The sequence below is a fragment of the Tupaia chinensis genome, unplaced genomic scaffold, assembly GCF_000334495.1.
Source record: "Tupaia chinensis unplaced genomic scaffold, TupChi_1.0 Scaffold000028_1, whole genome shotgun sequence".
Taxonomy (NCBI): domain Eukaryota; kingdom Metazoa; phylum Chordata; class Mammalia; order Scandentia; family Tupaiidae; genus Tupaia; species Tupaia belangeri.
This window is the reverse complement of record NW_006159458.1, coordinates 1,253,927-1,279,811: the sequence shown is the minus strand read 5'-3', so window position 1 is coordinate 1,279,811 and position 25,885 is coordinate 1,253,927. Positions and strand designations below refer to the sequence as shown.

Genomic DNA, 25,885 nt, shown 5'->3' with positions numbered 1-25,885 from the left:
ATAAGCAGTAAACACTGAGACCTATTTCTTTTATGATATTTATTATTTTAATCATAGTACTTCCTGGTAATTGCCCTTGCTAATATGATGTTTTGAGAGGATCCATGATTTATCCAAGATATAGCTGCCTCTCATTATACAAAAAACAGAATAGGCTATTAGAGAAAGAAAACTATCTTGGAAGCAATGTCTAAGGGTCTATCTCAGTTACTAAACTGAAATATCATAATTGAGGGAATGCTTTAAACAAGTCTACGTCAGCTCTATCTTGAAAGTCTCCTTTTAAATCACATATTTTTGTTTAAATGGCATTTATGTAATGGGACTTATAATAATAACACCACCTTGAATTTGTCCAATGTGTGTATGGGTCTGTGTGTGTGAATTTATACACTTGTAAAAAAATTTCCAGAGGGCTTATGTGCTCCCCAGATAGGAAAATAGAAAAAGAGAGAGAACGAGCACCCTTCATTGGGGTGTGGCGTGCCACAATCTTTTTTCTCCCATTTCCTCATTCCATCAGGATTCTAGGCTCTGGTATACATGGGCCTGGTATATTTTCAAGCTAGTGGGGCTGGGAGTTGAGTAACAGTTTGCCATGTGGGATCCAGCTCCAGATGCACAAGGCTCAACTGTTGCACTACCAGACTGGCCCAGATGCATTGTTTCTAACATACTTTTATTTATATTATCTTTGCAGATATTTTTGATACTACTTAGCTGCCTTTTTATACCACTTAGCTGCCTATTGGGGTTTAATTATATATATCTCCTCTTGGGATCTTGGGCACGCATGCACACATGCCCAGTGTGAGTTTAAGCCGCAGGGTCCAGGACTTGAACCACGGTTGACTACGTGGGAGTCCAGCAACACAGCCATTATACTAACTGCTGGTCCCAAAGACATATATATAGCACCTTAACCACCACGCCACCTGCTGGCCCCAAAAGATATTTTAAAAATAAAATTACTACTTTACAGATACAGATACTGAAGTCATTATGACATTAAAAGACTTGAAAAAGATCCTAGGACAAGTGAGGGTAAAGGTCAGAACTGTAATCAAGTCTTTCTAGTCTGATAAGATTCCCCAAAGAAGCTTCTAAAAATTAAATCAACGTGATTGAACTTTAGAACATTATGAAGTGCTAAGTGGAATGGAATGTTTATCATCTATACAGAAATCTTCCCAAGTGTACCCGGGTTGAGTTTGACTAGAAGGTACTGAAAGAGACTCTATCTCATTTAGGGTCAGTGAGTTGTTGACATTTTTTTGTGGCATGGGGTAGGACTGTTTGTTGTTGAAGAAAAAGAAGAGGGTTAGACCTGGCTAACTCGAGGTTACTAATTTTTTTTTTTAAATAATTATTATTTTATTTAACTTATTTATCCATTTATTTATTTCAATTTAACTAGAGAGGGAGAGAGAGAAAAAGAGAGAGAGAGAGAAACAGAGAGAAAGTGAGAAAGCAAGCCGTCAAGTCCGGGACTTGAACCATGGTAGGCCATGTGGGGAGTCCAGCACCCTTAACCACCACACCACCTCCCAGGCCCCACTTCCTTTTTTAAAAAATCTTGATGAAATTTTCATTTATTATTATGTAGCTAATGAGCCAGCAGGTGGCACTACACAACAATTTTACTTGGAAACGTAAGGCAAGTTTCCTAAATGTATCAAAATATAAATTTACTGTATATTCTATGAAACAGAAGAGCTTCAAATACCCTAGAAAATTAAAACTCTTTCAAGCATTTCATATTGAAAAAATAATTAAAACTGAATTCTACTGTAGCGCAGCCAATCCAGCAGTCAATAAGCACAAAGTGGTGCTTTTGCATTAAATGCAAATATCCTTCCATTACTTCGAAGTATTCATTACATGACAACAGCATCTGGGGCTCTGCACAAATCATAAAGAAAACAGAATCCCCGCCTAGGAATCTTTTGCATTAAACAGGATGAAGCAGGTATATTTCATATAGCACCTGTCATACAAGAGCACTATATCAATGATGATAATACAGTTTCTGTAATACGCACCAGGGAAAGGAACAACGAAACCATTCTGAAAGTTTTAAAAATCAGTTCCAGGAAAGTACTTACCATCTGCTGGTAGCTACATTCAGAGGAAGGTTCTGCATCATTATAGAGGAGCAGTCATCATGATAGATTTATAAGCTTGTATATAAATGATTCTTAAAGAACACCAGGACTCATGAAATCGTCAAGGCTACTTCCGGCCACTTAGGGAGCTTTCCTTACTGCATGATTCTAGGAACCGGCAGATTTTACTGAACTGAGCTTAAACATTTAAGAGCTCTCAGAGCACAAAGGTACAATGTGACTGTCAGTAGTATGAGTTTCCTGCCAAACCCAGTGAAAGTTAACTTCTGAGGGATTATTTGCACCACTGCCATTTTTCTTGATAAACATAGCATTATGGAATAACAATACAACAGTTTCCTTGCACTTTCACTTACCAGAATCGACTAAGAAAACTCCATAGTTGTTGTGTAAATCTGAGCTGTCTGGACAATTCTTTATTCCAGCCAGGTATATTTCTTCAGCTTCCTTAAATCTCTCCTACAAAAGACAACAATAACAAAAAGTAAATGAGAAAGTTTTTTTTTTTTTTTTTTAAAAAAGCAACCGTATACTGAATATGGGGAGTGTGAAGGCAGAAAAATATTTACTGAACTCTACAGTAGGCACTGAGATAAAATACTATGTACTTTGCCTGAATTAAAGTCAATATTAACTGTGCATAAATAGCTACAATTCATATCTGCGTTTTGTTTCTTTAGGGCAAACAAAGTTATGTCTATTAAAGTGTGAAGACAGAAAAATATTTACTGAACAGCTACTCTACAGTAGGCACTGAGATAAAATACTATGTACTTTGCCTGAATTAAAGTCAATATTAACTGTGCATAAATAGCTACAATTCATATCTGCGTTTTGTTTCTTTAGGGCAAACAAAGTTATGTCTATTAAAATGGAATATCTGGAAGGATTTGGACCTGTACAACATGCTCTATTATTGGAAAAGGTCTGAAAACAGCTGTTTGAATGGGATGCCCATTACCCCATAAACTTTCCAAATGCGAACAGGTGATAGAGAATGAGAAAGTATGTGGTTAAGGATGCTGGACTCCCACATGGCCAATTGTGGTTCGAGTCCTGGACCTGGTGGCTTGCTTTCTCACTTTCCCTTTCTCTCTCTCTTTGGTCAAATTAAGAAAATAATAATAACAAATAAAAATCTAAAAAATTCCTAAAAGAAAAAATGAAAATGGTAGCATGTTTTGGGAGGCAGCAATCTGGCTGGAAGGGAGGTCTAGAGGATTTGTCTGAGGGCCGCATTTACTTATGGAGTAATCTTTCTACCTGCACAGCATAGTTTGTTGTGGGAAGTTTTGAGAGAAGTAGGAAGGGGAGGCTGGCACAGATTTTGAGAAGGGCTCTGCCCTACCCTTTTCCTTACTGGAAATAGCCCCATCGACCCCAAACAGTTCGCTACTTCCTTTCTTCAGTGGCTTTCATCTCTGAGCTGTTCCCTCCAACAGAATTGTGAGCATTAAGAGCAAACCTCCAAGTTTGCTGCCCTCTGCTCCTCTAAGGATTTACCTCCACACACTGCCGTACTTCTGAATGAGCTGTTCGGCATATTTTCCACGACCAGCTGAAAGCATCACATTACACTTTCTTTTATAATATAAAAGATAAAATTGAATGAATCGATCAAAGCTTCCCAAGGTCTAAGAATTATTTGCCCACAAGTAAACATTTCCATCTTTTCCTGGTATTGCTGCACAGGTTAAGTACAAGAAAAGATTTGGCACAAAAGAAACCTGCGAGTTGGGACCAGCAGTTAGCGTAATGGCTATGTTGCTGGACTCCCACGTAGTTGACCACAGTTTGCGTCCCAGACCCGGTGGCTTAAAACTCACGCCGGGTGCTTGTGTGTGCGTGCCCAAGATCCCGAGAGGAGAATGGAGGAGAAGGGATTGCGGCGTGACCATCCCCCCTTAGGGGTGATTTCTCGCTTTCTGTCTCTCTGTCTCTCTCTGTCTGCCTGGCAAGCGCACATGCCCTATAGTGAAAACCTCTCCAAAAAGAAAAAAAAGAAACCTGCAACTTTTCCTTTACTAGGCTGTGGTCTGAACATTTTCTAAAACTCTGTCTCAAGTTATTGCTAGTGAGAATTCAATGAGACATATCAAAAGGGAATGTAGAGCAACGATTTCCTCAGATAGGACACCTTAAGGTGTGAGTAAAAATGGGTTGTGGGGAACCAGCAGTTAGCGTAATGGCTATGTCGCTGGACTCCCATGTAGTCAACCGCGGTTCGTGTCCCGGACCTGGTGGCTTAAAACTCACGCTGGGCGTGTGTGCGTGCGTGCCCAAGATCCCGAGAGGAGAATGGAGGAGAAGGGATTGCGGCGTGGCCATCCCCCTGGGGGGTGATTTCTTGCTTTCTGTCTCTATGTCTCTCTCTGTCTGTCTGGTGAGCGCACGCGCCCTATAGCGAAAATCTCTCCAAAAAAAAAAAAGGGGCTGTGTACTCACATTGCTGAGAAATAAGCCAAGAAGCCGATATCTGATTTGACCCAGACAGGTAACAGGTATTTACTCTCTGTGAAATGACCAGTGCCATGTTTGAATCCACACATTTAAGTACCATCAGGGAACGAGGTGTGGTTTGAACTTGGCAAATTCCACTTATTTGAATTACCAATCCATAGCCCAGCAAAAGGGGATCCATGTTTCTAAAATATATGTTTTTTTAATGGCCACACTCAACAAATTGTCAAGCTAAAAAGAAAGCTAAAGATAAATACAAGTCATATAGTATTATTTAATAGCCATGAAAAGCTGTCCAAAAAGTGTTCACTGGGGACCCCTAGGGTCCAAGAAGGTCTGTGCAGTTTTCCTGACAGTACTGAAGTAAGAAGTAATTGGCCCTTTTACTCTCAGGCTCTCAGGAATGTCTAGTAGCTACACAACGAAAAGGCTATTTAAATTCTCTGTTCTTTTCTGACTAAATAACTGTACAATACCAAGTTTTCTTCACATTCTCCCAGACAAAACCAAAAATACAAACAAAAAAAAATATAAAAACAGCATTTTCTTCCTCAAGACAAAAAAATATGAAAGTATTATCCATGGAAGGATAGACAACTTCATGTCTATGTGAGAAATAAATGAACACAGGCAGAAAAAATGATATAACACTGTAATCAAGTTAATATTTAGAGAATACCATTTGGGGCTTTATTCATTCAGCCTGCATTTCCTGCAACAGCTATGGGAACTATGGCATGATGATTAAGAACTGGGCTCCCAGGGCTTGACTACATGAATTCAAACTTCACTCCACCATTCTGCATGACCTTCATTATCCCAACTATAAAACAGCAGTACTGACCACAGAAGGTAGTTGCAAGAATTAGATGGATGAAAACATGTGTGACACTTAAAACAATGCTTAGTGGGGCCGGCAGGTGGCATAGTCATTAAGATGATGAACTTCCACATGGCTGACCGTGGTTCAAATACTGGACCTGGTGGGTTGAAAAATCACACCAGGCACATGTGTGTGCACGCCTAAAATCCAAGAATGGAGGAGAATGGATTGTGGTGTGGCCATTCACCCTGGGAGTTGATCTCTCACTTTTCCTCTCACTGTCTCTCTGGTGAGCACATGTACCTTATGGCAAAATCCTTTAATGCTTAGCACACATTCAGCACTGTGTGTCCAGAATCCTGATGGGATGGAGACAGGGAGAAAAAGATTTCAGTGTGACCACACCTCATTGGAAGTATTTTCTCTTCATCTGACAAGCACACATATCCTCTGACAATTAAGGGGTGGGGGGAGGAGGCAGTACTTCTGGAAATGACACCCCTAGCATCAAAAGAAACAATTATACTTTTGGATATTGATTCATCGATTCTTTTATCCACTCAACCTCTCAAAAAATATTTTATGACCACCATCCATGCGCCATGGATATGGCAGAAACAGAATAATGAAGACATAATCCCCGCCCTCACAGAGAGCTGAGTGGGATTCAGACAAAGAGGGGGCATTGTGGTGTAGGTGTCTGTGCCACAGGGAGAGAAATGCAAGGCATTTGGGAGTCAGTCAGGAGCAGCACCCAGCCCGGGGTGAAGGAGAGGTTCTACATCCGTCATGACTCAAATGCTCAAGAACACTGGTTACCATGGACTTGGACAGCTGTGTGACATAGAGACGTGTTTGAAGAAAGTCTGCTGCCTGAGATCTTCAAATCCCCTTTATACCAAACTGCGTGAGGAGAAAGGGGGTTTTCCTGAAAGGAATACAATGGATGTCCTCACAGTCTCAGTTGCTGAAGTCGAATACAATGGTAATCAACAATTTGGAGTGTGATTAGTGTTTTACTGAATCTATTTTTAATTTTATTATGCTTTCTTACTGCTCCAAAATAGGCAAAGAGATGACTTTTTCTATTTAAAACTTCTTTCTTATTTTGGAGTTTTAAAGCTGAATTTCTGGGGCCAGCAGGTGGCATAGTGGTTAAGGAGCTAGACTCCCAAGTGACTGAAGATGGTTTGAGTCCTGGTCCTGGTGGCTAGTTTTCTTGCTTTCCCTCTCTCTCTCTGGTTTCTCTCTGATCAAATTAAAATAATAATAATAACAAATCAAGTTGAACAGATAATTCTAAGAAAAAAAAAAGCTGAGTTTTCTTAAACATCAACAGCACTAATCAGATACAGAAAAAAAGACCCACTTATATCTGAAGCTGAATTGTGTATTTTGGCTCTTTTCGTTTCTTTGGCTGGTGAGGGAGATATTTATTTTTTTACTTGGAGATGGAATTATTTTGTAGTTTAGTGCAAATGTCCCACTGAAAGCCATTCAAATGTCAACAAGATCATTTCAGGGTAAAACAGAAAAAAATAAAACAAAACACCAAAAATGGAGTTTCCACTGGAAATGTAGTTTTCTTTTTATTTTGAAGAATAATTTAATTTTATTTACTGTTGTTATTTTATAATTTGCTATAGGACACATGTGCTTATCAGAGACAGACAGAGGGGCTAGGGCTGGGGGAGTGGGAAAGCAAGCGCCAGGTCTGGGACTCGAACTGTGGTTGGCCATGTGGGAGTCCAGCGCCTCAACCACCACACCAACTGTCAGCTTCAGAAGTACAGTTTTCAAAGTCCAAACAAGTAATGGATTTAAAAGATCACAAATGTCAAGACCAAGTCATCACAATCCTGTATCTTCAGTGACATCCAATGGCAATGTCAAAGCTCTATGAAAAACAGCTTCAATATTTGTGTCTTCCTTTCACTTGATTCTTAATTAAAGGAATGACTAACACTACTTCTGAAGAAAATGACTTATGAAGAATTACTCCTTCAGAGGTAAAAATACCTTATGGATGTTGAAAATAAATGCTGCCATCTCTGGAAGGGTGATGTATTTACCTTAATTAGTAGTAGTATTTAATGCCAAAAGCTCAGTTTCAAGCACTCCCTGTCATTTGTCTCATCTGGGTAGAAGTTCTGAACTAAGCAGGATCATTCCTAGTCCCTACCGACTTGTGAGTTCCAAGGGAAATAAACGTGACCTATTTATAGGACTTTGATTAAAAATATTTAAACCCAGAGAATGGTTTTGACAAATAAGTCTACAGTACGGCACAGTCTTCAACCAACTGTGGCCTTATCATCAAATTGGCCTTTGTGGGCAATGGTTAAAATGGACGGCATCGGCCTAGTGCACCACCACTTGGGAGGTGGGAGCCACTGAGGTTCAGGGCCTGGGTGTGTGTGTCTGTCATCCTAGCTAATTGGGAGGCTGGTGCAGGAGAATTGTGACATAGTGAGGCCCTGTCAAAAATCCTTGTCTGTCTTTTTTTCTTTTTCCTCTGTCTCTCTTTCTCTTAAAAATAAAAAGGCATGAAGTCATGGGTCCCTCTCCAGGGCTCAAACACCTTTTAGCGTGAGGGGAAATAAAATGGGCACTGTAGGGAGAGCTAAAAACATGATCGGCATCCCCACATTTTTATAATTACCCAACACAGCCTGCTTTTTCTTTCAAAAAAGGAAAGGTGAAAAGTAGACATTACAAAAAGGGCCCTGGCTGTCATTTATTCTCCTGAGCAAACCGATGTCTAAAAAAACATTCCTTACAGGTTAGGTTGCCGTACCTGGAAACTGGCTTAATGAGCAGTGCTCAGACTCCTTAGTTTTAGGACTCCTTTAAACTCTACAAATTACTGAGGATCTCAAAGTACTTTGGTTTATGTGGGTGATATCTATCAGTATTTACTATTTTTATGAAATAAAAGTTAAGGAATTAAACAAATATTTATTGGTTTATTCAAAATAATAAACTTAATGAAAAACAACGATATATTCCAAAGGGTGGGGGGAGAAGGCAATGAGAACCATAGCATTCATCTATATTTCTGTAAATGTTTTTAATGTTTGACTTAATAGAAGACAACTGAATTTTCATATCTGATTTCATGCTCCATCTGTTTTTATATTTTTTTGTTTGTATTTTTGGTTTTGTCTGCGAGAATATAAAAACTTGATATTGTACAGTAATTTAGTCAGAAAAGAACAGAATGAAAATAGCCTTTTCATTGCACAGCTGCGTGAGAGTAAAAGGGCAAATTACTTCTTACTTCAGCACTATAGGAAAACTGCACAGACCTCCTTGGACCCTAGGGGTCCCCAGTGAACATTTTTTGAACTGCTTTTCATGGCTGGTAACAGTGTGCATTTTCCTTAAAAAAGGTGTGGAATGTGGCATTCCAAAGAAGTGAAGGATCTGTAGAAAACTCGTTTTAGTGCCCTGCCATCCTGTGAATGAACTGCTCCAGAAGTTCTTTCATTCTAACAGATAACACAATGTACACAGAGTCACAGGGTATCTTCCCATTAGCCAAGTGACTTTACTTACTGTCACAAACCTGCAAAGTTAAGGACCAATGTAAAGTCTCATCAATGACTTCTTTACTTTAGAGAATATTCTCTGTTCTTTGAGAATACTCTAAGAGAGTATTCAAGACACACAGCTTAAAAACATTAAGCAGGGGCCAGCAGGTGGTGTGAGGGTTAAGATGCTGGACTCCCAAATGGCCAACCACAGTTTGAATTCCAGACGTGGTGGCTTGAAAATGACATCAGGTAGGTGTGTGTGCTTGCCCAAAATCCTGAGAAGAGAGTGGAGGAGAAGGGATTGTGCATGGCCATCCTTACTAGGGGGTGATTTCTCACTTTCCCTCTTTCTGTCCCTCTCTCTCTCTCTCTCTCTCCAGTGAGTCTGTGCACCCAATTGCAAAAACCTTTAGGAAAAGAAAAAGATAAATCAGAGGTACGTGCTTTCTCACTCACTTCTTTGATTTTATTTTCTTAGCAAAGCAATTCTTCCCCGCCCAAATCATGGACATGGACATATATGAGACACATGCAATTGTTACTTGATGTTTAATTTTCTTTCACATCCAACTGGCATGAATCAATTACCTGGGCATTCTTTGCCACCAATGAAATACCAGAAATATTTTCTAATCCTTGGATTTTGCATCTACTAACAGTATAATCAACACCACTCTGACAATTTAAGCAAAAGAGAAATAACGTTAGAGAGCAAATGCCAAGAAAATAAAACGGAAGCTATAGAGAAGCCATGACAAGCATAAGCAACTACAGAGCTGTGTGAAATCATGGGACCCGGAGAGAAGGGAAACCCTGCGTTTGCCTACACTGGCAGCTTCCTCCCTCTCTAGGTCTTTCTTATGCCATCTTGCCCTACTCTTCACACTTCCAAGGACACCGATCTCTTCCAAAAGAAGACAGCACACTGTTCCCTACCTCAGAGCCCTCACATGGCCTATTCCTTCTTGCCAGAAAGCTTTTCCTTTAATTTTATCTAGTTGGTATCTAGCAGTTCTTCCGGTAGCAGATTGTCACTGTATGGCAACTACCCCGACTCCAAGAAAGCCCCTTCCTTTAACATTTGGTTAGGTCCCCTTAATAATCTCACTGGAACTTTCTCAACGTTTGTCACATTGTGTTAGATACTGAGAAGGGGGCTATAATTCTTTATTTAGGGGCAGCCATTCCTCCCTGAAGGTGAGGCGCATACCTTGCTACTCAACAATCTCTACTATTTGGTGGCATCCAGGTGCTCAATACATAAGCTTGAAATGATTAAACCAATAAAACCTTTTTAAAAATAATTATTTATTTAATTTATTATTATTTTAATTTGCTATAGGGCATGTACATTCACCAGAGAATGTCAGAGAGAAAGAGAGAGAAAGACAGAGAGAGAGAGAGGGAAAGTGAGAAAGCAAGCTGCCAGGTCTGGGATTTGAATCACAGTCAGTCTAGTGCCATAACCACTATACCACCTGCTTGCCCCAATCATTAAGTTCTTCAGTTAGGCTCTAGTTCCAAGTTGACTTCACCATACAGACAGTGCTAGGCATGGTTGAGCCTATGCAAAAGACAGCATTTGTAGGAGGAGAGAAATCAACCCTGGGCCTATTATTCGATCTATACTTTTACCATATTTTATTGTTTCAATTTCCTTTTCACCCTGTATCTAATAAAGTCATATTCCAAAACACATGAAAGGAAAATATTTTAAGTGTTATCAAATTAATTAATTGAGTTTTTCAATAGGCTATAAACCTGGGGCTAGTAATAATTTACAGTGAGTCAGAGTCATAAACAATGTTAATTTTATTTCTTTTACTGCTAGCATAATGCAAAGCTATATAATCTGGCAGGAGGAGGCTGGTTAAAAATGATTGTGGGCTTATAAATGTTTACAGTCCTATCTGTGAAGCTGGAATAGAGCCAGTGCTGCAGGCTAATGGAGAACCAGAGAAGAGCAAGCCACAGACCACCCTGTAAGAGTTTATCTTCTCAGTTTTCTTGCCATGGCTTTTGTAGCTATCAAGGGGCATCAGCTTTCTTCTGGACTCCGTTACGTATCTATTGCCTATGGTAACTCATCTCCTGCGTGTCCTCTAGCACTGCTCTTCTCTCCGTTTCCAGCCCTTCCACAACTACCCTCCTCAAACACAGTCAACAGTGCGGTCGCATCATGGGATCCCAGCACCATACAGTGAAAGAGCAGTGGGCAAGGGACTAGGTTTTAGTCCTGGACCTGCCACTGGTTACTCATATGACCTTGGGCAGCCATTTAATTCTTTGCACCTTGGATTGTTTTCTGTAAAATTTAAAGGTTGAAACATTTCTTAAGGGGAGTCAGCAGGTAATGTGGTGGTTAAGGTGCTGGACTCCCACAAGGCCTACTGCAGTCTAAGTTCTGTATCTGGTGGTTTGAAAATCACGTTGGGCACATCCAGGTGCATGCCCCAAAAAATCCCAGGAGGAGAAAGAATTGTGGCATGGCCATCCCCGCTGGGAGGAGATTTCTCATTTTCTCTCTCACTGTCTCTCTCTGTCTTTCCAAGGAGCACACACACCCTATGGCAAAAACCTCAAAAAATATTCTTCAAGGTTTTGTTTTTCCCTTCAATATCTTCATATCTCCCCCCCCACCCCTTTCAGAGAAATGAACTACTGCTAATATGGTTTAATTAATTTAAAGCCCTAACTCTATCTTTTTAGGTCCAATCTTTATGTCATTTGTTTATACACCATTTCCATTTAAAAGTTCTAACTAACATTCAAGACTTAAAGGCTGCGTGCTGCTGGTGGGAAGGTAAACTGGTAGCATTCTTCTGGAAGGCAATTTAGTAGTGCATCTCCAGAGTCATGACATACACACACATACTTTGACTTGGGATTTCTACTTTTAGAAATGTATCATTGGGAAGTGGTCCAAAATACCAATTTAAAAAAGTCGTAAGAAATGAAAAGTTCATTCCCTCTGCCCCACCTCCCCACACACAAACAAGATAGAAAAGAAAAAACAAAAAGAAAAAAAGAAAAAGAAAATGACCAGTAAGCAGTAATTAAAATGGTACTTATGGGGGCCAGCAGATAGTGTAGCAGTTATGTCACTGGATTCCCACAAGGCAGATCGCAGTTGAGTCTCAGACCTAGTGACTTGAAACTCAAACAAGGTGCATGTATGTGCGCACCCAAGCTCCCAAGAGGAGAATGGAAGAGAAAAAACTGGCATGGCCATGCCCCCTGGGGGGGGGTTATTTCTCACGTTACCTCTCACTGTCTTTGCCTCTCTCTTCAGTGAGCGCAAGCACCCTAAGGCAAAAACCTCTGGGGGAAAAAAAAGGTACGTATGGGTTCTAGCAGGTGGTATGGTGGTTAAGGCTCTGGACTCCCACATGGCCCTGACTGTGTTTCAAGACACACTAGGTGCATGCATGCCCAAAATCCTGAGCGGAGAATAGAAGAGAAGGGTTTACGGTGTGGCCATCCCCCACAAGCGGGGGGTGGTGGTGGTGATTTCTTGCTTTCTGTCTCTGTCTCTCTGGTGAGTGCACGCACCCTATAGCAAAAATCTCTCCAAAAAGAACAAAAACATCAACAACAACAAAAATCAAACAAACAAACAAAAAGGTACCTAAGAAGGCAAGAAGGTTATTAGGCACCACAGAAAAATAATACCACTAAGTATGATTTAATGGCAAGTGAAAAGAACAAAATACAAACTACTAAATAAGTATGAAAACAACATCAACAACAACAAAAAACAAACAAACAAACAAAAAGGTACCTAAGAAGGCAAGAAGGTTATTAGGCACCACAGAAAAATAATACCACTAAGTATGATTTAATGGCAAGTGAAAAGAACAAAATACAAACTACTAAATAAGTATGAAAACAATCAATACCACTAAGTATGATTTAAAGTCAAGTGAAAAGAACAGAATACAAACTACTAAATAAGTATGAAAACAATATCAATGTTAAAAAGACCCTTATGGTATTTTAAAAAATTGATAATACTTGTTTCTAGACATTATATTATGGGAAGGGTATAAGGGTATATTGTATTTTCTTTGATTTTTCACACTTTGCACTATATCTTCATATTGTTTAACTGAAAAAAAAAAAAAAGTGTTGAAGCTGATCTCAATTCCTTCCTAACATCTTACTCCCCTTGGCTTCTCCATGGCTATGCATGGGTATGAGCCTTCTCAGTTCTTCAGGTGCTCAGCCCTGGCGTTCCTAATTTTCTCTTTTTCTTTTCCTTCAACCTTCCTATGCTGACTGTCCCAGATACATAGGAAGTCTTTTCCCACAATAGTCTACCTTTTCCTTCACTTTCTTCCTGGAAAAAAACCAGTTCCCAATTACTCACATCAGAAATCTCCTCCAAAATGCCCCATGTATTTCCACACGATTTTCTTCCTTACATGTTTTCAAACTTCTCAGTCCCTTCTCCTTGCATCCTATTATCTATCGATTGCAAATATAGATTCTATTATGGATCTTAGTAAGCTCTACTACTTAATGTCTCTTCAATGTATTAACCTATTTTTCAAATTTCCCCTTCTCAAATCCTCTGCTTGGCCCAAACAGATGTACTTCCAACTTCCAACTCCAACAGAACGAGGAATACAATATTAGCTACAGACAAATCCCGGAAGGGATTAGTACCCTCATGGCGTTACTGGCATCCAGGTGGGAAAATGGTGTCAATAGATGGCAGTGTGCTTGCAGCGAGACAAGGCATTCCAACCACCCTTCTTCTCTTGATTTATAAAGTTACAACCTTATGTGAGGAGATGGATTTCAGCAGCCTATGATGAAGTGTCTCTAACATTTTTGTAGACAAGACCGAGAGAGGAAAGCTATTATAGATGACAGTATAATTCAATAAATGACCAAAGATTCAAAAACTTTACCCAAAGACTTGGGTATGCTGGGGGTCAACCTAGAGAGAGTTTCTACAGACACACTGTAGGGCTTTCTATCTGCCACTGATCTCCGCAACATCTTCCTCCCCTCCCCTCACCAAAGACTGAAATAAGTAACTAAAGCTAGTCTTATAGAACCTGCCAAATGAAATAGCTAATAAAAGGAGTCAACACAATGAATGACAGAAAATAAAAGAAAAAAACCCCTGAAACTGAAAAGTCTAGGAGGGCTGGCTCTGTGGCCTGGTGTTTCAGGGAGATGGATCCCAGGTGGCTGACCACATGGTTTGAATCCTGGCCACTTGAGAAACATGCTGGGCATGTGTGTGTGTATGTGTGTGTGTGTGTGTGTGTGCGTGCCCCAAAACCAGACACGATGGAGAAATGAAAGAGAGATTGCATCTACTATGCCTCACTGGAGTGCTTTCTCCCTCTCCCTCTCCCTCTCTCTCTCTGGTGAGCCCACACAGTGTGCCAAACTAAAAAAAAAACAAAACAATAAAACAAAACAAAAATAAAAACAAAAAGTCCTAGAAAATCAGAAATTATAGGCTGATATACTTGAAATTAAATACAGGCAAAGATGAACTCTTTCATCCAGGTTCTGAAAAACTACCTATAAAAGGGTGATTTCAGCTGAGTGTAGGAAAGAGATTTTTAGTATTAGATTGGCCCACAACCACAGAAAGTGTGGGCAGTGTACACAGACGATGACACTGGAAGATGACATGCTTCGGTGAGGAGACTGTTTCACAAGTACGCCACAGATTGACAAGAGGTTTCTAAATACTGCTTTCATGTACTCTGGGGGTCTGAAAACTTGGGATGCTTTTTAATAAAGTTGCACTACCAATAAATGAATTCATTTGCTACCAAAGAATGTTAAGCGAAATGCATTTCTAAGTTTCTCTGTGCCTTGCTTGTGTATCTGAAGCATCCTTTTTAAACTAAAGAATCCAAAACATGAAGATGAGATGTTGAAAGTCAGAGAGAGAAAGGCAATCCCAAGTTATATCCAACAGCTGCTCCATCTCTTTCATGTTGAAATCAATGCCAAAAGGAGAAAAGGAAGCTTTGAAATTTTCAAATAAATTCCTTTTTTTTTTGAGTTTATTTTTTTCTTTTCTTTCTTTCTTTTTCTTTTTTTTTAACCATAGGGTACACACTTGCCATAGAGAGACGAGAGTGAATCCCCCCCCCCACCACCAGGAAGGGATTGCCATAGCATGATCCCTTCTCCTTCACTGTCTTCTTGGAATTTTGGGGATGCACACACATATGCCCAGCATGTTTTCAAGTCGCCAGGTCCAGGACTCAAACTGATACCCAGCATGTTTTTAAGTCGCCAGGTCCAGGACTCAAACTGTACAGATGGCCGAGTGGGATCCAGTTGCCTTATACACCATGCCACCAGCTGGCCCAAAGTAACCTATTTTCTTTTTTAATTTCTTTTTCTTCCTTTTTTTTTAAGAGAGATTTTTGCTATAGGGTATGTGTGCTCACCAGAGAGACAGAAAGTGAGAAATCACCCCCTGGGGCAACCGTCACACCATAATCCCTTTTCCTCCATTCTCCTCTTGGGACTTTGGGCATGCACACATACACCTGATGTGAACTGCAAGCTGCCAGGTCCAGGACTTAAACCACTGGGGGTCCAGTGCCTTAACCACTACGCCACTAGCTGGCCACATTTAATCACTGCACATCTCCACAGCATACAAAATAAACCTTCCCAGCATGAATATACTGCATTATCGGCCTAGTCAAAGACATTACCAAACACATAATGACAGATAATTTTATATTTTTGTGTCTGTTAAATGTTTTGCCTTTCTTTCCCTTGATTTCCTCCCCTTCCACTGCCCATTCTCCTACTACACTGTCTCTACTATCCACAATTGCTCTCAATGGCTTTATATCTTCCAGCTTTTCAGTTTCTGCCATACAGTACAGACATTCAATATATATTAAATGGGGACATCTGATGCTTCTCTTTCATAGTCTGGTTTGCTTTGCTTGGCATTAAATCTTCCATATCTGTCCACTTTCTATCAAATGCCAGGGTTTCATTTTTTTTTAAGGGCTGAGTTGTATTCCATGGTGGATATGTGTCATACATTTTCAATCCATTCATCTGTTCTTGAACATTTGGGTTGTTTCCATGTCTTAGAAATTGTGAATAATGCCACCATAAATATGGATGCACAAGTGTTTTTCCAACTAATGTATTCCTATCCTAGGAGTAGAACTGTTGAACTGTACAGTAGTTCTATTTGTAAGTTTTTGAGGAATCTCCATATCCTTCAGTGGCTGTATTAATTTATATTTTCACCAACAGTGTAGAAGAGTTCCTTTTTCACCACAGCCTCACCAGCACTTATCATTCTTTATTTTAAAAATCCTAGCCATTCTGACTGAGGTTAGGTGTATTTCATTGTGGTTCTGATTTGCATCTCCCTTATGGTAATGGATGTTGAGCATTTTTTTTCATATGCTTTTTGGCTATTCATATGTATTCCTTGTAGAGTTGTCTGTTCAGCTCATTTGCCCATCTTTTGATTGGACTAATTCTTTTTTTGAGGGGTAAGCTGCTTGAGTTCCCTGTATATTCACTTATCAGTCTCTTATCTGAGGCATATTTTGCAAATATATTCTCCCATTCTGAGGGTTGTCTTTTCACTCTAATTATTGTTTCTTTTGCTGTGAAGAAGCTTTTTAACCTGATGTAATCCCACTTATCTGTTTTTGGGGTTATTGCCTATGCTTTGGAAGTTTTATTTAAGAAGTCTTTGCCTACTCCGATATCTCTAAGAGTTTCCCTTGTGTTTTCAACCAATAGTTTTATAGTTTAAGGTCTTCTGTTTAGATCTGTGATCCATTTTGAGTTGATTTTCTCTAATGGTAAGAGATAAGGTTCTAGGTAATCTATTTTAAATAGCCATCTAACACTTCTTAAACATAGTTGATTAAAAAGTATATATGTGGTCCTTTTTGGGACCAGCAGTTAGTTAGCGTAATGGCTATGTCATTGGATTCCCATGTAGTCGACCACAGTTCACGTCCCGGACCCAGTGGCTTAAACTCACACCAGGCGCGTGTGTTTGCGTGCCCAAGATCCCGAGAGGAGAATGGAGGAGAAGGGATTGCGGTGTGGCCATCCCCCCTGGGGGGTGATTTCTTGCTTTCTGTCTCTCTGTCTCTGTCTTTCTGGCGAGCGCACGCACGCTGTAGTGAAAACCTCTCAAAAAAAAAAAAAAAAGTATATATGTGGTCCTTTTTAAGCTTCCACCTTCTACAAAATTTGTTAATAATAAGACTGAATGTAGGGACCAGCATATGGCATAATGGCTTTGTTGCTGGACTCCCATGTAGTCAACTGCGGTTTGAGTCCTGGACCTGGAGGCTTAAACTCATGTTGGGTGCATGTGTAAGCATGCCTGAAATCCCAAGAGGAGAATAGAGGAGAAGAAACTGCAGTGTGGCCATCCTGCTTGAGGGTAAGTTCTCTCTTTCTGTTTCTTTGGCAAGTACATGTGCCCTATAGCATAAAATCTCTCTCTTAAAGAAAAAAAAAAAAGACTGGATGGAAAGATACTGTAGTATGGGCTAAAATAGATTTCAAGTTCATTTAAAATGTCTTGATCATCTTAAAAATAGTAACTCTGTATGACCAGAAGGTAGCATGGTGGTGGCATGGTGGTTAAGGTGCTGGACTCTCACATGGCTGATCATGATTTAAGTCCCAGATATGGTGGCTTGAAAATCACACTAGGTGGTGTACCTGCATGCCCAAAGTCCAAGGAGGAGAATGGAGAAGAAGGCATTGTGGTGTGGTTGTCCCCCTAGAAGGTGACTTCTCACTTTCCTTCTCACTGCCTCTGTCCCCCTAGATGGTGACTTCTCACTTTCCTTCTCAATGCCTCTCTCTAGTGAGTACACAAGCCTTACAGCAAAAATCTTTAAAAAAAACAAAAGTAACTTTGCATGGGATTAGACTAGTTCATTAATTTAGAAAAAGAATACAATGGAAACTTTGGGATATTTATTAAGGTAAATTACTCTTCATAATATTAACATGCTTTATTTATATGGAAATAACAGCACCAATTAAAGTCAAGCCTTATGTTATTCAATAAAGTATTCATGAACACTTAGTTGATGTAAGGATATCAGAAACTCTAAAAATGTTAGAAGCATTGGATATGTATAGATAATTTTGAGAGTTTATCAGTTTTCAGATTTGGAATCTAAATCTCAGAAAGGTAAGAAACTCCTTGCCCAAGTCTGTGCTGTTGGTTACTGTGAAGTGAGGTCTAGAACCAGGTGAGCAATTCACTGTCAAATGCTGTCAATATCACATAACAGGTAAATGAATCCCAAAGTAAATTATGTCAGGAGATGCTGTATGAACGTCTGCATTATACAGTGATCTATGCTAAAGCCCTAGAAAGCTAGAGGTATACAAAGAAGACATTGCTTTTCTTAAACACACTGTAGCCATAGTAAAGAAGATAAGCCTAAAAGACTAAAAATCAAACACAAGGTTTAGTTTTAATACTAATGCAGACATGAATTCAAGAAATAAAAATGTGCTATTAGTTTGCATGTTGATATGGGTTTCCATAAATGGAGCTCTGAGAAAAGATAGCTCACCACAAAATGGGGAAATAGAGAAGTTGTTGGAGGACAGAGTGGATCTCCAATTGAAATCTGAAGCAAGAGGAGGATTTAGGAGAGGAAAAAAAAAAAGATGGTATTATGAGAAGATGGAACTACATGAATGGATGTAAATTCCATTCATATCTCTAAAGAGCTCCCCAAAACATCACACAGTGTTATTACTGGAATAGCTAAATGATCTTGTCACATATTGTAAAGGTTATTTTCATCAAGAAGTGAAATGAAATGTTGATTATCTATGCTGGTGAGTTAGGAAAAAAAGATATAAACTGGGAACTATCAATATAATGCTTTATTTATTTACTTACTTATACAGTCATCCATCGTATCCACCGGGGATCAGTTCAGGAACCCTTTCTGCACCATTCCCCACTCTCTGAGAACATGAAAACTGCAGATGCTTGAGTCCTCTATATAAAATGTTACAATAATTGCACATAACCTATGCATATCCTCTTGTATACTTTAAACCACCTCTAGATTACTTACAGTATCTGATATGATTGAGTGCTATGGAAGTAGTTACTATACTATATTGTTTAGGGAATAATGACAAAGAATGAAAAAGTCTGTTATGTTCAGTACAGATGCATCCAATTTTTTATTCAAACATTTTCAATCCATGGTTAATTGAATCCATGGATGTACAACCCATGGATACAAAGGCCAATTGTACCTCATTGTTACACAGTGAAATTGAGGAATCTTTCAAAACTACAGGACATACAGTGAACAAAGTAAATTACTAAGGGAAAAAAAAAACACCCAAACAAACCAAGAAGCAAAAGCAGCACATCCAGAAAAGCCAAGTATATGGTTCAGATGGTGGTTAGCGGGTAGTTGCGAGAGGTGGAGTAGAAGGGGTGTGAGGCAAGAAAAAGAGTTGCTCTTCTAAGCAACTGCAATATTTTTCATACACTGGACTAAAAATAAGATTGAAAACTTGTAATTTTAAGAGAAGCCTAGCCTTCCCTAATGCTGAAATGAGAGACATTTCTCCTTTGAGTCCTAAATGAGCCAACTGAATGACATCCTAGGTGGTAGCCTCATCTTTATCCTTGACCCTATGTTTCCAACAAAGAATTTCACATGGCTGTTTTTTTCTTTTTTCTTTCTTTCTTTTTTCTTTTATAGAGAGAATTTTGCTGTAGTCCACATGCACTTGCTGGAGAGATAGACAGAAAGTGAGAAATCACTCCCTGGTGGGCTGGCCATGCCACAATCCCTTCTTCCCCATTCTCCTCTTGGGATTTTGGGCATGCATGCACATGGGTCTGGTGTGAGATTTAAGCCACCAAGTCTGGGACTTGAACCAAGGTCAATTATGTGGGTGTCCAGTAATGCAATCATTATGCCACCTGCTGGTCTTCACATGGCTGTTTCTTATGCTGACCCTCAACAGAGGAGAAGCACATCATGCTGAGGCACAATTGTTGCAAAACAGTGTGGTTCACATGTCCAGCTCTACTTGTAATCTAAGAGTAAAATTTCCACTAAGTACTACCTGTGCTTATTTTCAAACTGATTCTTTATTCGCTTGATGAAAATTAGTTGTTGGATACATGACAAGCATGGTATACAGCCATAAATAAAACAGTTATTCTCATGAGGTCAAACATTCTATTGTGAAAGACAAAAACAAATAAATGTATGTTATGTGGTGATACATGGTATGGGGAAAATAAGGCAGAACAAGGTGATGGAGAACATGAGCGGCAGTAGAAGACTACTTTTTACAAAAGGTCACCACACAAGATCTCTCTGGTATGGTAACACTTGAACAGAAATCAGCACGACAGGGGAAAGGAAACTCAACAATATCTGGGAGAGAAGTGTTGAAGGCAGAAGGAACAGTTAGAGAGACTTAGAGACAAGCATGCTTGGCGTGTCTGAGTAACTGTAAGACAGCCAGCCAGGCACAGGCAGGATGAAGCTCTTATGAAAGTGAAGGAGTCAGGATGAGGTGAGAAAAAGAAATCCTAATGGACAAAATCAATCTTTTTTCAGGAAATCCCATTCTGTCTGCTTCAGCAGAGCCAAAGGCAGATGACGACAGCCAGTGTACACCACAGAACACCATGATCATTATAGCTTAAATACTCAATTAAAACAGACATTCAAATCACCTACTACAGACAGGGATTTTGTTGTTGTTGTTCTTCTTCTTCTTTTTTTTTTGGTCTAAAGCCCACCTATACTCTTTGAAGAGTATTAGAGCAAAAACTAGGGTTATGATTTCTGTCACTTCCATATTCATACAATGTCCTAATTTTTGCTTCTTCATGAAACCTCCCAGATTTTTAAAATGCAAATTGTTCCCTCTAACTGACATGCAGTATCAAATCATTCATTAAGTTTAAATCAATTGAATGCTGCAGGGCATCTTGCAAAAATGTTGAACTTGATTTCAAAGACAATCTGGCAATTGTGTGATAGCAGAATCTACTGTTTATCAAGGGCACTTGCGTATGTCAAGAAAACTGTATCATCAGTTTAGAGAAGACAACTTATATCTGTTTCCCCATAACAGGGGGCATGCATCTAAAACCCTGAAAAGTGGTATCAAATCATTTGGACATAGTAAAAAAAGAGGCATTTCAAAACACATTTGTTTCATGCGATGAGTAATATTCTGTTAGGAACCCATCTTAAAGCCTCTGTGATGGTCTAATAGACATTAAAATACTGGATCTACAAGATTATCAGTAATTGGTGCCATAAAGAGGCATATTTCAAAACATTTTTGTTTCATGCGATGAGTAATATTCTGTTAGGAACCCATCTTAAAGCCTCTGTGATGGTCTAATAGACATTAAAATACTGGATCTACAAGATTATCAGTAATTGGTGCCATATGAAGTTCAGAGATCTTATTCCATTAGCAATTCACCAGAAAAATAAGACAAGTAAACAGTAATAAAAACTGCAAGTACCCTGTGTGGTTCTTGATAAATTTTGTCCCAATGTGACAAGAAGCACATCAATGGTCAATAATAGACCATCTTTGTCTAAAGGTCCATCTATGCTACACAGAAAATACTGCAGTGAGAAAACAAGGCTTATAACAAAACAAAACAAAACAAAACAAACCTGCCAGAGGGCACAAGCACTCACTAGAGAGAAACAGAAAGTGAGAAATCACTCATGGGGGGGGATGGTCATGCCTCAGCCCCTTCTTCATTCCTTTCCTTTCAGGATTTTGGGCACACATGCACACTCATGTGCCTGGCACGATTTTCAAGTGTCTGGGTTGAGGACTTGAACCGTGCAGTCAGTCATGTGGGATCTATCTGCCTTAACCACCACACCACCAGCTAGCCCAAGCTTGTAATTTCCATCAAGAAGAAAACTGACATAGTGATTAGGTGACCAATGTTGGCTTATAAATTAAATTATTAGTATAAAAATCTTTAGAACAGTAATTTATATACTCACCAGTAACATTAAAAAATATTGTGTAAAATTTAAATAGGAACAATCACAAACCTGCTCGGCCAATAATGAAGCTAAACTTGAATAGGCATCTGCAAACTCTGGACCGTATTTAATGGAATCTTTCAGTAAGGTGATAGCTTCTTCTTTTTTTTCCTGGGACCTACACAAAATAAGGAAGGAAATATAATATTATTTAATAACTTTGTTTAAATCCTCTGATTTGACTTTATTGATAAAATTTCATTTTTTTTTAATCAATGGTCAGGTGATTCACTCTGGATTTTATTGCCAATAAACGAGATTGTCTCAAGATACTGTTTCTGTCTCTGAATTCTCGGTGGAAAGTGTGTTAAGATGTAATGATGCTGCAGGTTATTCACTTACTTTTTTAAACCTTCTATTTCCTGCTATGCACTTTTTAAGAGTGCAGATATATAATCCCTAAACATATTCATGAGGTACAAGTGATTTTCCAAGAAACCAACATACAATGATCAAATCCATGTAATTAACATATCATCTCAATCATTTATCATTACTTTATACTGGTTACATTCAAAATTCTTTCTTTCTGACATATCCAATAAATCTTTGTTACCCATGGTTACCCTAGCTACAGAACACTAGAACTTATTCCTCTTATCTAACTTTAATTTTGTACCTGTTAACCAATTTTCTCTTCCCCTCTTTCCAGCCTATTCTATTTTCTACTTTTATGACGTCAACTTATTAAATTTCCACATATGAGTAAGAATATGAGATTTGTCTCTTTTGATACCTGGGTTATTTTATTTAACATAATATCCTTCAGTCTCATTCTGTTGTCTCAAATGACAGGATTTTATTTCATTTTTAGAATTATTTACTTATTATTATTGTTATTATTATTATTATATTAATTTGCCATAGAGCATAGGGGGGAGAGAGAGAGAGAGAGAGAGAGCATGCTGCCAGGTATGGGGCTCAAACCATGGTAGACTATGTGGGATTCCAGTGCTTTAATCACCAAACCACCTGCTGGCCCCAACAAGATTTCATTTTTAATGGACAAATAAAATTATACTGAACTAAGAAGCTTCTGAACAGCAAAGAAAACAATCCACAGAGTAAAGAGACAACCTATAGAATGAGAGAATATATTTGCCAACTATACACATGACAAAGGATATACAAGAAATATACATATACCAAGATACACAAGAAACTCAAAACAACTCAGAAGAAAATAAACAAATAAAAAAATCCAAACAATCCAATTTAAAAATAGGTACATGATCTGAGTAGACATGTCTTGACAGAAGACATACAAATGAGTGTATGGAAAAATGTTCAACATCAATCATTATCAGGGAAATGCAAATCAAAACCACAACAAGCTATCATCTCACACTAGTTAGAATGGCTATTATAAAAAAGTAAAAAAAAAAAAAAAAAAAAAAAAAGGCTGGCCCCGCTGTGATATGGAAGATGATTTCATTTCCAGGTTGATCTGTACATACTGAATGCATGCATGCCCACGATCCTAGCTAGGTAGGAAAGACTGCAGGGAGGACTGCAACATGAAACCATGTTAAAAATATAGTCTTTCTATATTTTTATAGAGGGGGAAAAAAAAGCTTAATAAAAAGTGCTGACGAGAGTTTTATTTCATAGTTTGCAAGTTTGTTAGTGAGAAATTTTGACCTAAGAGCCAGTTTATAATGGTGTGGAAGATGATATGAACCCTGATAGTACTAGCTGTACCACTTCAGGCTGAATCCCTCATGGTGGCTGAGCCATTTACCAGCTACAAGCCAAGCCAAACTGCCAATGTTAATCTTGATTTTACATCTAAGAGAGAAAAATTTTACACATAATTTATTAAATTAGAAAACATAGTGACCTACTAGCTGGCAAAAAATAATGAGCTATTTTATCATCATATTTTTATTAAAAATTGGGGCTGCTTCTTTCTCCTTCATTTGAGTCTCTTTCGAATGATTACACTTCACATTAAGGCTTTAAAGTTATCACTGCCTTCCTTGGTGAATGTTCTTTCCTGTAAGTAACCATGGGGACATTGTGTCATTATCCTGATGTCAATGTATTTAAAGTAAAAATGCACACTTGACTTAACACATTTTCATAAATACTGATCTCTTATTAAGTGCTAGACATTTTATTTGGAAAAAAAAGAAAAATGAAGAACATAATTCCTTTTTTGCACTATAGGAAGCACACTACTTAAAAGTCATATATATATAAATACACACACACACACATGATCTGTACACTGTACACACACTGAGATTTCAGTAGGACTATTCCATTAATTACACACACACACACACACACACACACATATATATATACACACACATATATATGTATTGTTTTTTCTTTTTAGATAGGGTCTCACTATATTGTTCAGGATGGCATTGAACCTATGTCGTTCCTCATTTTTGAATAGCTGGGAGACACTCAGCTTAGTACCCCCATCTTTACTAGTTACCAGTTTACCAGAGTTACGTGCTTATGCTTTTACTTTTTGTTGATTTAACAATGATGATGTAACATATGTTCTATAAAACTTCACCTAATTTATTATTTTATTAATTTAATTCTCACAACAATCCTGTGTGGTAGGTATTACTGTCCTATTATTATATTCATTTACTAATGACAACATTTGCATTCAGAAAAGTGAAATGACTCATCTATATTCAAATAATCTGCTTACTGTTTGCTCTTCATCATTCTGTATTTGTTTATTCTAACTACATAAAAATCTATCCTTATACTCTTGCTGCTCAAACTGTGATTCATGGACTATATCAACTACATCATGTGGAAGCTTGTTAGAAATGCGGAATCTCAGGCCCCAGACAGACCTACTGCACTCAGACTCTGCAGTTTTGAATTACCAGGTGATGTGTGCAAACACTGCGGTTTCGGTAGAACTACTCCATCTATCATGAAAGGCAACTATGAGTAGCTTCTGCTGCAATCACCCTACAGGTCCAGTGTCTGTAGGATAAAGTTATGTAGAGAAACAAACTAATATTGATGCCACAAGGTTGAGTTGTTGAGTGTCAGAAGTAACTTTTTACAAGGTGACTATACCCATAAGGAAGTTTCTAGTCACAGATCTTGAAAATCCAAGTCATTTTTTTCCACTAGAGACCTTGGATTTAACAATTCAATTTAGCAAACATTTATCATGGTCTATTATGTGCTAGGCACTCAGCCATTTCCCAAGGGAGGTGGCTGTCCATGCTATCCTCTCCTTATTAAAGTCTAGCTACCTCCTAATGGGCTCTTCTCAATGCACAGTCCTGTCCTCAAGAACCAGGTACGACACCTATATCCTTAAGTGAATTGTACGTGAGATGTGGCTTTTAAATCACGTGGCTATGGCAGAGGATGAGAAATAGGGGAAATATGTGTATATAGATATAGATACATTTAAGAGACAAGAAATGAAAAATTATTTGTTGACAATAATATGTATGATTAACCCACTATACTGTGCATTCTGGATGAATAATCGCATTTTGTATGCTGTGATGATGTTCAGTGAATGAATGTAAAAGAAAGAAAGAAAGAAGAAAGAAAGGAGGAAAGAAAGAAAATTACAGCAAATAAAAGTTTAAAAAAACTTTACAAAATCATGTGGTTATAATACATTTGCATTAGAGCTCTCTTAAGTGCTTTCTTGTTGATTCATTTATTTAGCCCACAAACATTTACAACTTTTTCTCCTTAACTCATGACAGAGCATGTGTGTACACATATGTGAGAGTGAGAAAGATAGAGGGAGATTAGCACCTTGCATAGGGTCTGGTCATGCAATGATTCCCTTCCTTCAGTCCTCTAGACTGCGGACTGTCAGTACTCACAGACATGCGCAGTGTGTTT

The 25,885-nt window shown here is 38.6% G+C and overlaps 1 protein-coding gene across 1 annotated transcript in view; it reads right to left on the bottom strand.

The window, feature by feature from the left end:
- TMTC1 (transmembrane O-mannosyltransferase targeting cadherins 1) overlaps positions 1-25,885 on the bottom strand; it is a gene marked incomplete at its 5' end in the record, with an annotated part of 320,118 nt that overhangs the window by 22,949 nt on the left and 271,284 nt on the right. Inside the window, 2 exons of the mRNA XM_014587030.2 lie at positions 2,483-2,585; positions 22,040-22,148. Coding sequence (XP_014442516.1) covers positions 2,483-2,585; positions 22,040-22,148 — 212 coding nt within the window. The remainder of the gene's footprint in view (positions 1-2,482; positions 2,586-22,039; positions 22,149-25,885) is intronic.